This window comes from Felis catus, chromosome C2 (assembly GCF_018350175.1).
Source record: "Felis catus isolate Fca126 chromosome C2, F.catus_Fca126_mat1.0, whole genome shotgun sequence".
Taxonomy (NCBI): domain Eukaryota; kingdom Metazoa; phylum Chordata; class Mammalia; order Carnivora; family Felidae; genus Felis; species Felis catus.
In genome coordinates, this window is record NC_058376.1 from 83047271 (window position 1) to 83062911 (window position 15641).

General features: G+C 39.9%; 1 protein-coding gene and 1 long non-coding RNA gene across 4 annotated transcripts in view; one reads left to right on the plus strand and one right to left on the minus strand.

Annotated features, from left to right (window-relative positions):
- LOC109503542 overlaps nucleotides 1-12178 on the plus strand; it is a 50264-nt gene extending 38086 nt beyond the window's left edge. The window contains exons 5-6 of one of the 3 annotated variants that reach the window (XR_006585211.1): nucleotides 1554-1755; nucleotides 10664-12178. This is a non-coding gene — a long non-coding RNA (uncharacterized LOC109503542). Of the gene's footprint in view, nucleotides 1-1553; nucleotides 1877-4997; nucleotides 8096-10663 lie in introns of those variants that run through there. The other 2 variants (XR_006585210.1, XR_002162603.3) reach the window with 2 other exon arrangements.
- Nucleotides 12179-12259: 81 nt separating this feature from the next.
- On the minus strand, nucleotides 12260-15085 carry LOC101089793 (5-hydroxytryptamine receptor 3C-like). Its single transcript, XM_045037323.1, has 5 exons — nucleotides 14917-15085; nucleotides 14420-14595; nucleotides 13895-14099; nucleotides 13473-13688; nucleotides 12260-13356 (listed from the first exon to the last, which is right to left on the minus strand). Exons 1-5 carry the CDS (start codon nucleotides 15083-15085, stop codon nucleotides 13154-13156), a joined length of 969 nt encoding a protein of 322 aa, XP_044893258.1. The 3' UTR covers nucleotides 12260-13153.
- Nucleotides 15086-15641: the final 556 nt, after the last annotated feature.

Genomic DNA, 15641 nt, shown 5'->3' on the forward strand with positions numbered 1-15641 from the left:
GGTGAAAAATGTCAGAGACTGGTTTGTTAATCTTTTCTGTTTGTGTGTTTGCCTATTTTTTTAAAATTTTTTTAACCTTTATTTATTTTTGAGATAGAGAGAGAGACAGAGCATGAATGGGGGAGGGTCAGAGAGAGGGAGACACAGAATCCGAAACAGGCTCCAGGCTCTGAGCTGTCAGCACAGAGCCCGACGCGGGGCTCGAACTCACGGACCACGAGATCATGACCTGAACCAAAGTCGGCCGCCCAACTGACTGAGCCACCCAGGCGCCCCTGTGTTTGCCTATTTTGAGTTCAAATCAATGAAGAATTTATATCTGCTGTGGATAGAACAGGTCTTTTATATGGACCATGAAGTTTTGTAATTTTGTGTCTACTCTTAACCTATGGATGAAATTTTAAAATTTAAACTCGAAGTTCTATTTGCACTTGTTTATCTGTTGTTACATCTGTAGTTCAGAAGGTTTTCTCATTGTGTGAAAGTGAAATATTTTCTACCTCCAGATGGCGTTACTAAATTGATTATAAGGTTTCTTTAAGGATCTCTATCCTGATTGGCTTGTAGAAATAAATAAACATTTATTATAAACTGAATATTCCCTACTTAAAAAAATCAGGGAGTTGAACTGGTAATACTTTCAATGTGCTATACTTAAGGAGTATTCTTACAGAAATTCTGACACAGAATTGTTAGGAATTCAAGTTCACGTGATTTAGGTAGTTTTTTGGCAAATGAGACTGATTTAGTAACTTTGGCTTAATAAAAAGAGCAATGTAGGGTCCCTGGGTGGCTCAGTTGGTTAAGCAGTCTCTGGGTTTCGGCTAGGGTCATGATCTCACGGTTTGTGGGTTCAAGCTTTGCATCGGGCTCTGTGCTAACAGTGCGGAACCCGCTTGGGATTCTCTCTCTCCTCTTACTCTGCCCCTCCCCTGCTCACCCTCTATCTCTTTCTCTCTCAAAATAAATAAACTTAAAAAAAAATAAAAATAGCAATGTTTCCTTTGATTTATCAATCTTAAGTATAGTATAAGTTTATGTTTTTATTCTATTTAGATAAGTTCTTCCTAAATGCATGCAGATTTACTCATCAAATGGGTTGCATTACTTCTACTTAATTTTTAAGGTTATGAAAAGTATAGATTTGTGTTTAACCAAATTGATTCATTATTCTGACAGTAATTATTTTATTATTTTGTTTATTGAAAATTGTATTTCACTAGTAACTGTGTTTTGTAGTATATCAGCTTGAAGAGGATTTGTAAGGTAGTTAGGTAACCTAAAGCTTTGGACTGACACTAAATTGAGATAGTGGATATTTATTGGATGTTTACATCATTTCTAAACTCAAGCACTGATTACTAAACATAATTTTGAGTTTACATATTTTTGCTTCTTCATTTTTGTTTTGTAATAATATCTAACATTTATTGAGTGCATGGTTCCATAACATTTATGAGAATTATTTAATTTAATCCACAAAACAGCCTTATGAAACTGCAACTGTTAGTCTTCTACTGTTTAGTTAGTCTTCCAACTGTTTCCTCTTCCAGGAAACAGAAGCTCGGGGTTGCTAAGAAACTTGCCCACGGTCACATAGCCAGTAGGAAGCCCAGAGGTGCAAGGTGAACCTGGGTAGTCTGGCTCCAAAGAATGTGATCTTCATCACAAAGCTATACGTTCTCTGTTTGGGCAGTACTGCTACTGGTTAGGCTCTTGAAACTCCTTCATAAGTTCCTCCCCTGATTTGTTAAGGTAAGCCATATATTTGTTTCTGTTTGTTAGTTTGTTTTGCTTTTATTGAGATATAACTGACATATTATATTAGTTACAGGTGCACAACAAAATGATTTGATATTTGATATATTGCAAAATCATCACCACCATAAGTCTAGTTAACATGTCACCATACAGGGGTGCCTGGGTGACTCAGTCAGCTGAGCGAGTTTTAAATAAACTTTAAAAAAATAATAAAATAAAACAAAACACGTTACCAAATATAGTTACAAATTTTTTTCTTGTGATGGGAACTTTTAAGATCTACTCTCTTGGGAACTTTTAAGATCTACTCTCTTAGGAACTCACTACTAACTGTAGTGACCATGCTGTACATTACATCCCCATGATTTATTTATTTTATAACTGGAAGTTTTTGCCTTTTGACCCCCTTCATCCATTTCATCCTCTCTTCTTATTTTATATGCTATAAAGAGGCAATATAAACATGTTCATTTTTGCCACTTAGAGAAGATATAAAGTTAGTGATGCATATGGCTGTAGAAAACTGTATTAAGAACTGTGGTAATCCAATACAATGCTGGAGTGTGACACTGCACAATCACCCACTCCCCACTCTTCACATTGTGAGAAAGGAATAAGCAGCCTCTGATGTCCAGAAGTGATCTGACACTCACAGGCCATTTGTTCATTTGTAAACAATCTTACAGAATACCAACCTCAGACATGATTATCCTGAGACCGTGACAGAATGAGACAAAACAAGGCTACTTCATAATTTTGTCTATTCACATACAAAAATAACTATGTAAAACCACAAAATACCAAATATTTCCCCTCTTGTGAAATGAATGACTTTTACTTTTTATGCAATCATACCCCTGATTTCTGACAGCATTCAATTTTGAACAAATCCTTCTTTTAAAAAAATTTTTTTTAAATGTTTATTTATTTTTGAGACAGAGAGAGACTGAGCATGAACGGGGGAGGGTCAGAGAGAGAGGGAGACACAGAATCCGAAGCAGGCTCCAGGCTCTGAGCTGTCAGCACAGAGCCCGATGCGGGGCTCGAACCCACGGACCGCGAGATCATGACCTGAGCCGAAGCCAGATGCTCAACCGACTGAGCCACCCAGGCGCCCCCAAATCCTTCCTTCTTTATGCTCTCCCTAAATCACCCAAAGGGAAGACCAAATCCTAGAACAAGTTCTTCTAATACTCTTGTACTGAAATACCCCATGGTTATCTATGGTTTGTGTTCTCCCTTGTTGCAATGAGCAGTAAAGCCAACTTGTTTAACTACACATATGTTTCTGGTGGTCTTTGGCAGAAGGGCATTGACAAATGAAGTGGACATTTCCCCTACATTCCTGTCACTGCCATATTGTCAACTACTGCTTTCTTCTTTGTTGGTCTAGAGTAAGTTCAAGCAATTGAGCATCAAAATAAATATCAATAATAGTGGATTTAATTTTTTGAATAACATGATCCATGAGTATGTATTTTTAAAGTTTTTATTTATTTTTATTTTGGGGGAGGAGGGGCAGAGGGAGCAGGAGAGAGAGAATCCCAAGCAGGCTCCATACCCAGCACGGAGCTGGTGGCAGGACTAGATCCCATGACCATGAGATCATGACCTAAGCCAAAACGGAGTTGGATGCTCAACAGACTGAGCCACCCAGGCACCCCCATGAATATGTACTGATATAAATGAGTAAAATAAAAGATAAAGCTCTACTTTACATTAGAGTGCCAGTGAATAAATGTAGAAGAAATGATGGAAATAGAAAATAACGGTTTGGTAAAGATCCTCGAGTAAGTAATTCGTACAAGAATCACTATGGTGAGGAATGGGATAACTACATAGTCTAAAAACATCTTTCTGAAAAACTCTTATTAATTACTTATTAGTAAACACACCACACTTGATAATTATCTTTAGTTACTAATTAACTACTAATTTAATTAACTACTAGTCAACTGATTCATTTAACTACTAGTTAACAGTTAATATCACTAAAGGGACAAATTGACATTGTGTATTTCCCTTGATGCACTGAGAAGAACCCAGCATCACTTCTGGGGTATTCCTGCAAAAAATGCATAAATTGTAAGTAAATGTTAGACAAATACAATTGAGGAGCAATCTAGAAAATAACTGGCAGTACTTTTCACAAATGTCAAGATCATGAAAGACAAAGAGACTGAGAAACTGTTCTAGATTGAGGGAGACTGAAGGAGACTGAAGCTAAATGCAGTGTTTATTTCTGGGCTGAATACTGCACCTTATAAGACATTATTGGAACAAGAGGCAAAATTCAAATAGGGCTTATAGATTAGATGATAATCTTGGATTGATGTTAATTTTCTGATTATGATGGTTATACTGTGGTTGTATGGGAGAGTGTCCTAGTTTTTAGGAAATATGCACTGAAATATTCAGGGTTAAGGAGTCATCAGTTCTGCAACTGTTTCTCAATGGTTTGGAAATATCCATGATTGAGGAATCCTGGTGAAGGGTACACGGGCACTCTTTGTAGTATTTTTAGAAATTTTATGTGAATTTAGAATCATTTTTTAAGAGGAAGAAAGGAAGAAAAAAGCAAAAGTAAGTCTAGTAGTTTTGCATGTGTCCGTTTTCCTTTGAGCCAGAACTGAGTCATGGAGTATTGGCCTCCAGGAGAGGGCAGCAGATCTCTTGGTCATGTGGCTGGAGCCTTTGGTCATAATTTCAGTTACTATTTCTTTTTAATATTGACATCACATTTTTACTTCTTAAATTTGAATCTAGCATCTCCTGGGCTTCAACTGGGGATCACTGATCACTGATAGTTTAATTAATATACAGATGTTTAGGACTTACTGAAGACTTACTGAATCTCTTTACTTGACATCCTTGATATGTTCTTGGTATATTCTTACAATAAGCTTGGTCTATGCATGATATATAAAGTTAGGATTATTATATGGTAGGTCTCACTATTTTTCTTTGTTAAAAGCATGTTCATCCATTTTTATAAATTAGATGGAATGTTCACTGTCTTCTTTGAAAATAGAGTTAATCATGTTTATAATTGTTTTTTCTAAGGTTTTTTTAATTGACTTTATTATATTGTTTTGCATACCGTAGAAAAAACCAAATTTCCTTATCATTTTGCATAATTCTTATAATGAATTCTTATAAGCTCTTTCAGTTTTGAAAATTATCAATAATAAACTAGTAAGCTAACTAAAACCATTTAAATCTTCTGTCATATACAGATATTTTTTTTTCTTTGATGCTTCCCTGAAAGTTTTTCAATCAACTACAGGCCAGTGTACTTTATATTCAACAAAGGAATGTTTCAGAATTCTATGGAAAAGGACTATTTCATATACTTTGGAGTACAGGTTTCTGATGGCATTGCTTAAACAATTTTGAAACCATACTAGTGGACTCAGTCAGGATTTCTAGAACTCTAGAGAAGCCAATGAGTTCATGACACCACTAGCCCAAGATCCACTGAAGCAAGAATTAGTTACATAGGACTGATGAATTGTTGAGGGATGATTACTGTTTTTGTTTTAACTATTGTTGATATTTTTGTAATGTTCTATTTTGTGGATATTTAAGTTATCTAAACTTATCTTAAACTATCTTAAACTCTAAACTCTTAAGCTATCTATAACTCATAGCAATATAATAATTATAACTCTGCTTTTTTTTAGACTCTGCTTTTGTACACCAAAATGAAACATTTGTGAATGATAGCTTTTTCTCCTTCCCTGAGCCCTCTAGAATTTGTAAACTCTTATTAAATAATCTTAATTTCATGACAATATAATTATCACATTTTCATAACAATATAGTTATTGGCATAGATTCAGTAAGAATCTGTCCTCCTTTTTACCAGGACATAATTGGAAACACTGCTTATGCAACCAAGGCCTCGCCTGGAGTGTTATATTTGGGAATAACACTCCTTTAATCAAATATGACCAGACACATCTAAGGAGCTAGGTTAACTTTATGGAGCCAATGCTTACAAACCCTTCCAGGAAAATTGGTTGATACTTAGCTTACAAGGTTCTGAGCTTCTGGGTGGGTAAGATCACTTTCTTGCCAGACCCAGGAATCTTAGGATATTTGGGGAGATTTAAGAAGAGACAAATTTACCCAATGGGTACTGTAGCTGAAATCTGGTGTTGAGTTCTTGGTGTACCTAGATTCAAGAGGCTTTTAATTTATGTTTTGGTTTATTTATTTATTTACTTATTTCACACCCAACACAACCCACCGTGAGGCTTGAACTCATGACCCTGAGATCAAGATCTAAGCTGAGATCAAGACCTGAGTTGAGATCAAGAGTCAGATGCTTAACCAGCTGAGCCACCCGGGCACCCATCGAGAGGCTTTTAAAAGTCAAATTTGAGGTTTTGGGGGAAAACTTTCAGCAAAGCAAGTTTAAGAAGGCCTAAGTGGCAAATTTTCACTCTTGTTGCACCTGTATAACTAGTAAAGTTAGAGACCAGCCTTATTTGTGATAAAAAATAATCTTCCTTTGAGATTATTTTTGATCAAAAGGGTGGAAATTATAGAAAAAAATGTGTAATTCAATGAGAAATTATGCATTGTCTATAGTAATGGTTCCCAGCTTTCATATAACAATCCTTTCATTATCTCTGTGCTATATGTCAGCTCTTTAAATTGCAGGTAACTGGTGAATATTGTCAATGACAAAAACCAAACAATTAAGAAGACAGATTTTACTTAGGCTGTTGCAGTAGGGAGATCACCTATATCCATAGATCAGCGTATGTAAGCAGGGTGGTTTTGCCCTAGACTTTTTATAGGGAAAAGTAAGCAGGTTAAAGGTGGAATGAATTACAGCTGGGCTTGTTTCCCAATCAGGGGAAGTCTCAGTCAGTTAAATAGGAAATGTTTACCTTTGTGTCTAGCTAGTTTTTGGAGATAAACAGCTGTAATCTCAGTTAATCATTCATATGACAAAGAGCCGGGAGTTAGAAGATCTGTGTCTTACCTTGCCAGTGAATTCAGGTGAAAGGGGAAAAGTCTGTGTTTGGTCTTGTCACAGGTAAATAAGGGAGGCACCTGTGAAACCTACAGGAGTCATGAGAGAATGGACAGTGAGTGAGTCATTTGGGGAAAGGTGGTTCTTTTCTGAAACAAAAAAGGGTGAAGGGATTTCAGAAAGCAAAGAATTGGGAAAATTTCTTAGCCATTGGTGTTTTCTGGGAACACAGGGCTCAGGTAAAGTAAAATTCAACATTACCAATATGCAAACTCTGTCTTGTCCTATAGAGTTCCAGTGGACTTCCCTCCTCCTCCTGTGGAAAAATTACCTCTATTTGCAATTCAGTATCTTTACTCCGTATAAATTTGTGCTTCTTGACTTTTCCTTTGAACCAGTTATAACACCTGTCTGCTTCTCTCATATTATATGAGTTGAATCCATTCTTCAATATGTATTCCCTTTTATACGAGAGTCATGATTTTGCCTTTTCCTGAAAATTGTCTTTAAATGGTATAATCCATATAGCTTATTCAGATATCACCAGTTATGCATGCAATCATTTGTGTGTGTGTGTGTGTGTGTGTGTGTGTGTGTGTGTGTGTGAACAAGCCAGTTTCTAAGGGTCCCAGTAAGAGGCCAGGGAATCGTAACAGCTGTGGAAAGCCCAAAGGCTAATGGTGGCTACAGTGAAGACTGACACCCAGAGGCTAAGAGTTATCAAATAGAGTGAGGTGGGATAAATCCTTTGGTACAGATCATTCTGGATTCAGAGTCTAATGCTTAGTTTTTCATATTCAAGAATTATTATTTCTGCATTCCTTGGCAATGACCTACATGTGTTAAAACATAGGATTAAGAGTTATACATAATTGGGGTCAAAATGGTTCTATCATTTACTTGCTGTGTGACCCTGGGGAAGGATCCTAACTTCCTTCTACCTTGGGGTCCTTATCTGAAAACTGGGAATAATGTTAACACCTACCTCATAGAAGTGTTGTGAGGATAAAACAAGATGATGGATGTGATAGACTTGGCATATAGAAAGTACTCAGTAAGTGATGGCTATCATTTTTTAAAGACTTTTAAAAAATGTTTTTTTAATTTATTTTAAGAGAGAGACAGAGACTGAGTGTGAGGAGGGGAGGGACAGAGAGAAAGGGAGAGGGAGAGAATCCCAAGCAGGCTTTGCGCTGTCAGTGCGGACACCAACACAGGATTTGATCTTACGAACCGTGAGATCATGACCTGAACTGAAATCAAGAGTAGGGTGCTTAAAAGACATGAATAGACACTTTTCCAAAGAAGACATAGAGATGGCTAACAGACACATGAAAAAATGCTCAACATCACTCATCATCAGGGAAATACAAATCAAAACCACAATGAGATACCACCTTATGCCCATCAGAATGGCTAACATTAACAACTCAGGCAACAACTGATGTTGGCGAGGATGCAGAGAAAGAGGAACACTTTTGCACTGCTGGTGGGAATGCAAACTGGTGCAGCCATTCTGGAAAACAATCTGAAGGTTCCTCAAAAAACTTAAAATAGAACTATCCAATGACCCAGCGATTGTACTACTAGGTATTTAGCCAAAGGATGCAGGTGTGTTGTTTTGAAGGGGCACACGCACCCCAATGTTTATAGCAGCCCTATCAACAATAGCCAAAGTATGGAAAGTGCCCAAATGTCCATCGATGGATGAATGGATAAAGAAGATGTGGTATATATACACAATGGAGTATTACTTGGCAATCAAAAAGAATGAAATCTTGCCATTTGCCAACAACGTGGATGGAACTAGAGTGTATTATGCAAAGCAAAATTAGACAAAGACAAATATGTATCTTTACTCATACGTGGAATTTAAGATGCAAAACAGATGAACATAAGGGAAATTATAGATAATTCTATATTATCATCCCCCTTCCATGAAAAGTGTACAAGCCACCATGTCTCTATTTTACTTCAGACTCATTAATATTCAAACAAGCAGAGTGCTTGCTCAACAAAGGCAGGTGGAATAATAGTTCATCTACTTGTCAACTTCAACAGTAGGTCAATGATGAAAACCACAGGTGCGTGTTGATATGCATTCTTCGTTATTTTTGCTTTGTTTTGTTTTTTTGCAGATTTCATATTTCTTTTCATGTAACTTTTTTAATAAAGGCAATTCATTAAGTCATCTTACACGTTTGTCCAAATTTTAGTTGGGAAAATATGGATAATGTAGGTACACTCTGCATATTATGCTCTTTTGCATACCTAAGGTTACCAACGATCTCAGACAAGGTCTGGGTAGGGTCCCCACTAGAGGGCAGTATAGACCTCCCGAAGGGCCGGCAGACACCAATTCTTTTCTTTGCGTCTTCCTTTTAGCTTTGCCCTTCTCCAAGGATCTGCTAATTCAGGGTTGAGAAAAATTAGGCATTTGTAATCTAAAAATCTCACATTGCTCGATATCTTCAAGATTCAGATTTGCCATTCTACTGAGATCCTGCACGCTGCAGGATGGCAAAGCTCCCTCCTGAAGGCAAACATGCGGACTGTTGGAGTTCTTTCAAGATGCAGGGCTTTTTGTTATCAGTACATTAGCAGCATTGATCTGAGGTGGTCGAGTTGCTATTCATGCTCTTTAATAAACTGCTAGCTTTGTTTCCTCGTCTATTCAACATCACTTGGTTTGTTCCATTACCCCTTTCAGGGTGTTGTGATGTATTTGCATTAAGTCATTTCACTTTGTGTTTCAGGTATCTATGGACATATACAAATCTGCCTTTGTAGTGACATTGCATTGGTGATCTTCTTTCAGAGACTAGTAGTTTGTTAAATAACTTGTAATATAATATCAAGACAAATGTTGTAAAACCTATTTTAAAGTTTACAGGGCATTGTTTTATAATTAAATGGGTAAACTCATAGTACATATATAGTAAGTAATTCTAGCAATAACTTTAATGCAGCTTTTAATTTTGTTCTTTTTTAATTCTATATTATCACCCCCCTTTTTTTGAGGAAGGCAGTATGCATGGGTGAGTGAAATAGTTTCTGTGATCAAAACCATTTGAAAAATTCTGTTCTAAACCCTTTGGGTGGATTGTAAATGTTTACCCTTACAATTCCTAAACATTATACAATAGCATCAAAATAATCAATATGGGACTCTTTCCAATTTCTCACCTTGCTCACCCAAAGATCCTGGCTACCCAGATTTACTTCTATAAATGCCGTGCCTATCATGTTTCATCCCAACCTCCCCTTAGGACTAGATCAGTATGAATCCCAGGACACATCTCATCATTATATGATCATCTATTTCTCAGCTAACACAGATGTCACTTTCTCAGAGAGGCCTTCCTGGAACATCCTGTTAATCTGTATGTCACTCTCTGTCCTGTTACACTCTTTATTTTCTTCAGAGCAATTATCAGTATATGAAATCATCAGTTTGTTACTTTAGAAGATTAGCCTCCTCTTGTCTGTTTTACTTGTTTATCCCAAGAACTTAAAGTATCTATTACATAAATAAGCACTTGGTAAAGATTGAATAAATGAATGAATGAATGAATGAACGCTTTACTCCATTCATTCCATGTTACTCTTCTGGGCACCAGATGACTAGATGGTCCATAGAGGTAGAAGCTCTCCTTTGAGCCTGATAGCATGCCCCATGTACAGGAGCTCCACCTGCCAGGTGACCAACAGGGGTTATCAGCTACCCCAGCCTTGTGTTTTCATCTTTAATTGCAGAGAGTGAATCAGGGCTGCTATATTCTTCATTGCAAGAATCCTCCATGGGTAATAGTCTGAGGTTCTGAGAACTATTTATCTTAGGTATAATGTCTCATTTCCCATCTCCTATCAAGGATCTCTGAGTTTATCTGACTGGTAAATGTTTCATATCGTTAGAGATGGTGGAAACTGTGTCTGACTTGAAGTTGTGGGTGATTTCCAACTCAAGGAAGCATGCAGAGCTGACAGGTGAGTGGGGAGCTGCAGTCCGTGGGCCCCTGGTGAGTCATATGATGGTGGAGGAGGATCAGGGACAGACATTGATGAAAACTGAATATATGGAGTCAGGAGTCAGAGAGGGAGATGACAGCAGGGAGCAGGGGAATGAGAGAGTAAGCAGGAGAGAAGTGATGGGCACAGATAATTTTGTGGTGGGGTTATTTATTTTTTGTTATTGTTTAGCAATTTTATTGAGATATAATTTACATACCATCAAATTCACCTATTTAAAGTGTACAGTTCAATGGTTTTTTAGTATATTTATGGAGTTAGGCAGTCATCACCAGTCTACTCTTAGGACATTTTTATCATCCCCCAAAGAAATACTGTACCCATTAGTGTCATTCTTTGTTCACCTGCCCCTTTCTCCACCAAGTCCTAGGCAACCACTAATCTACTTCCTGTCTCTATAGATTAGCTTATTCTGGACATTTCACTTAAGTGGGATTATATAATATGTGGTCTTTTGTGACTGACTTTTCTCTTACTTAGCATAATGTTTTCAAGGTTTATCCATGTTGTAGCATGTCTGAGTGTTTCATTCCTTTTTATAACCAAATAACAATAGTATTCTATTGTGTGGATATACGAAATTTACTTATCTATTCGTTGGTTAATAGACATTTGGGTTGTTTTAACCATTTTGAATAATGTTGCTATGAACATTGTATACAAGTTTTTATGTGGGCATATGTTTTCATTTCTCTTGGGCATGTATCTAGGAGTGGAATTGCTGGGTTATAGGGTAATTCTATGTTCAATACTTGGAGGAGCTGCTGAATTGTTTTCTGAAATGCCTGAACTATTTTGCATTCTAATGTGGGGCTATTTCTGGTAGACGATTTTATGAGTTTGTTCTGGACACTTGAGCCTTCTGAGTACCATGAGAATGAGTGTGTCGTGATTCTGCCTGGATCCCACCGTTCAACTACTGCTGCACAAACACCTGGGCCCCTGAGGCCCAACCTGCTTTGATTCTGCCCAAATGTAACTCCAGAGGTGCATTGTAATTAGACCCAGCAAGTCCTCCATCTGTTCATATATTAGTCATCCTTCAGAGTCCAAGTCAACACTGCCTCCTCCACTAGCTCAGCGGTTTCAATGCTGGCTGCACATTAGAATCTCACGGGCAGCTTCCAAGTATACCAAATCCAGGGTCCACACCAAAGGTTCTGATTTCATTGGTCTGGGATAAGCCCTGGGGGCTAGGATTATTTAAAAGTCTCTTCAGATGATTCCAATGCGCAGACAGGATCAAGAACCATTGCTCCGGCTAGAAGAATCTTTTCTCCTCTGAACTGTACAGCAGTTTCTTTATTTCTTTCTTTTAATCTTTATCTCATTTATTTATTTTGAGAGAGAAAGAGAGCATGTGTGCAAGCAGGGGAGGGGCAGAGAGAGGGAGAGAGAGAGAATCCCAAGCAGACTCTGCACTGTCAGCTCAGAGCCCAATGTGGGGCTTGATCTCATGAACTGCAAGGTCGTGACTTTTGAGTTGATACCAAGAGTCAGATGCTTAACTGGCTGAGCCACCCAGGCTCCCCTACAGCACTTTCTTTTTAATAGCACTCACCAAAACTTTCAAAACACATTCTATATTTAATTGAAATTATTTCACATATACATTTTATTTCTCCAGCTGGGCCATAAGCCCTTGGAGGACAGAGCTCTGTTTGAGTCATCCTCAAGTCTCCATTTGTCAAGGGACATTTGTTTATAGCACCACCTGTGCCCCACCTGGTTCTTTTGTGGAATAACAGCATAGGAGCCAGCCAGGCAGGAAGTTATCATGAAGCCTCCCCTGGCCACCCACCTAAACTTTCAATCTCCTCCCCCATTTCCCATTCTTCCTTCCCTAATTTGATTTTCCCCCTTGGCACTTAGCACATACTCCATGTTTCGCATATTTATCTCCTTTATTGTCAGTCTCCACCTACCCTCAATGTAAGCTCTGTGAGCGCAGAGATTTTTGTCAGTTTGGCTCACTGCTGTATCCTCAGCACTCAAAACAGTGCCTAGCACATGGTAGGTGCTCAATAAATATTTATTAAAAGAATAAGTAACTATGTTAGCCTATATTTAAAAAGAGTTTTAACCCCTTTCCTCTATACCAATCGATGAGTTATAAAGTATTCCTTTTCCAATGAAAATTATATTTCTAACATAAACATGTATATTCTGAATTCATTATGTTTTAGAAATATAGTCCTATTTCTGAGAGTCTGCAGAGGTTCTATTTAAGCCCCGGAGCAGGGATTCTGGCATATTTGGGACTGTGTATGCAAATTGGAGCAGAGGAATGGGGTCTGGGATGGTCAGTTGGGATGGTCAGTTGACGCTGAGAGAACTTGAACACTGGGTCGCTCTTGCACCATTAGAATTCAGCTCCTAGGTGTTCCATAGAACGATGACCGTGATAATGGAGGAGGCCAAGAAGATCAGATAGAGGCGGAAGAGGAAGGTGTCCATCATGTGGCTGAACTGCACCCACAGGCCAGCTAGCTGGGTGCTTGTCAATCCTGAGCCCCCATTCAGCTCTGCCTCTCTGGATCCCAGCTCCTTCCCTACCAACTGTCCCGGCTCCTTCAGTCCTGTGGAGAAGACAGAGACTCAGCTATGAAGTGGGAAGGAGACAGGTTTGGGGAAGTGGGAGACTGGGGACTCTACACCCAGTGTAGAGAATAGGGGCAGTGCAGACTTTCCTTACCAGGCAGGTGAGTGGACATGAGGCCTGGACCTGTATTCTCATTCCAGAGTGCAACAGGGCAGCACTTCCCTGGGCTGGTGCAATGAAAGAGCAGAGAGTGGAGCCACGGAGGCATGGGTGGGGGCTGGGTGGTGGCCATGTGCAGCAGGTAGGTGATGAAGATGGTCTCCAGCAGGCTGACCACCATCAGGGACAGACACAGGGCAAAGTAGACACCTGGGATAGGAGTAAGGAACATGTGCGATTGAGGCCCAGAAGAACCACCAATCCCCCCTTTTCTGTGTCTCACACAGAAAGCCCTTTCTGAGATGACTGCTTTTTCCTTTCTGCCTTAGTTGCCTTAGCAGGTCGAGCCAGTGCACCTGTCTACCCTGCCTCCTTTCTCTGTCCCCTACTTTCCAACAGTGAGGAGGTGGGCATACTGATGAGTGGGGTGCCACTAGCAGGAAGTAGTTTATTCATCATGAGCAGGAAGACGTTGCAGCCCAGCAAAAGTGTTATCTTGAATGGGGCACGATTCTCGCTTTCTGCTGGCAGGTAGAAGCTGAGGGCATCAATGGAAATCAGAAAGCAGCTGGGTACCAGAAGGTTTATGACGTAGAGGCTGGGCCTGCGCCTGATGGCCACCTGGTGGGGAGGAGAGAGCAGAGAACCAGGTGAAGCTAGGACTGAGGGGAAATAGGGATGATTCCAGCCCCTTCCTTCCTTGATGTTCTCAACCCAACAGGGGCTCTTTCTGGGGCTGGATGAAGAAGCAGCTTTCACAAAAGAAAACCTGTGCCAGTGCTAGCAGGCTTAGAAAGGGGGGTTGATTTGGGGGACTTGAGAGAGAGGAAGGACTAAGGGTTGTGGCACCCAGCGGTTTTCTGGTCACAGGACAAGAAGTGAGAAGCTCTGTGACTTAGGAAGGTCTGATGAGGGAGGTAAGGGGGACAGACACATCTCACAGTCTTGGGGCTTACATAGAACATGATCTGGTCAAAAAGACTGGAGCCCACAGACATCTTTGGGGTGGCCCTGTTGATGCCCAGGAGCTCCCATTCCCCTTGTGTGCGGACGATGTCACGTGATGTGTCCACTATCTCCCACACCTCCTTTTCCATGCCCAGCAACATGTTTTCCACTGCAGGGGAGACAAACATTCATTCAACACTCTGTTTAGCACCTGCTCTGTGCAGGGCTCAGAGAGATGAACTAGCAAACTGCTTTAGCGACCTCTTTCTGGTTGCCCCATAACACAGCTCCCTTGCTCCTCAGTTGCCTCTTTTCAATTTTGGGCTTTCTCAGAAGTCTTATCTCCTCCTAAGTTCAACTCCCCCACCCCACCACCCCCACACTCTCCTTTTTAGGCATTAGAAAGAATAAATTTGCCTGTGTGTGCTGTTTTGTTGTCCCATTGCTTGATCTCATTTTACCCCATCCCAGAACCCCCACAGCAACTCACCTGTGTAGAGGAAAGAGCTAAAGGTGAGTGTGCAGTTCTGCTGGTCAAAGGGGAAGTAGAAGATGTCCAGGCTACAGATGCTGGTCACCTGCATTGGTTTGTTATACACAATGTGACCGTCATTAGTCACATATGCAGAGAGGCCTTCTGGGGTCTGATCCACATCCATGCTAAGTGGCAGAAGGGGAGAGAGGCAGGTGCTCTGGGTTTCACATCAGCTTAAGTTTCTCTCTTTTTTTAAAGTAGGTTCCATGCTCAGCATGGAGCCCAATGTAGGGCTCGATCCCATGACCCCGGGATCATTACCTGAGCTGAAATCAAGAGTGGAATGCTTAACAGATTGAGCCACCCAAGTGCCCCAGCTTAAGTGTCTTTCTTAAGGTGGGACTTCCCAATGTTGCTCATTGTGGCCACTCTGCTATCTTTCCTGCCCACCACTTTTTCATTTCTGTGGGAGAAGTTGGTGAGCCGTGATTGTGCTCCTCTCTGAAATAAGTTTTGGTGGCCCCAACTGAAATGGGTTTGCTCTACACTGCCCTGGCCTACTCCTTGCAAAAGGATCTCCACTCCAGTATTCCTTAGTCCTGGTACCCACGATTCCACGATGAAGATGTCTGGGAGCCACAGGTTCTCAGTTGTCACAGTGAGTTTACTGATAGCACCACATTTTTCTGGATCCCAGCTGATGAATGGGTTAGTCCAGATCTAGAGCACAGAGCACAGAA

Bases quoted from the DNA above. Each gene is read 5' to 3' on its own strand.
- LOC101089793 (XM_045037323.1), bottom strand. From the start codon at position 15,085: ATGGATGTGGATCAGACCCCAGAAGGCCTCTCTGCATATGTGACTAAT. The intron at 14,596-14,916 runs GTGAGTTGCTGT...TCTCCCCTGCAG, and splicing joins TAGCTCTTTCCTCTACACAG to TGGAAAACATGTTGCTGGGC. The intron at 13,689-13,894 runs GTATGCCCACCT...CTCCTATCCCAG, and splicing joins TAGTGGCACCCCACTCATCA to GTGTCTACTTTGCCCTGTGT.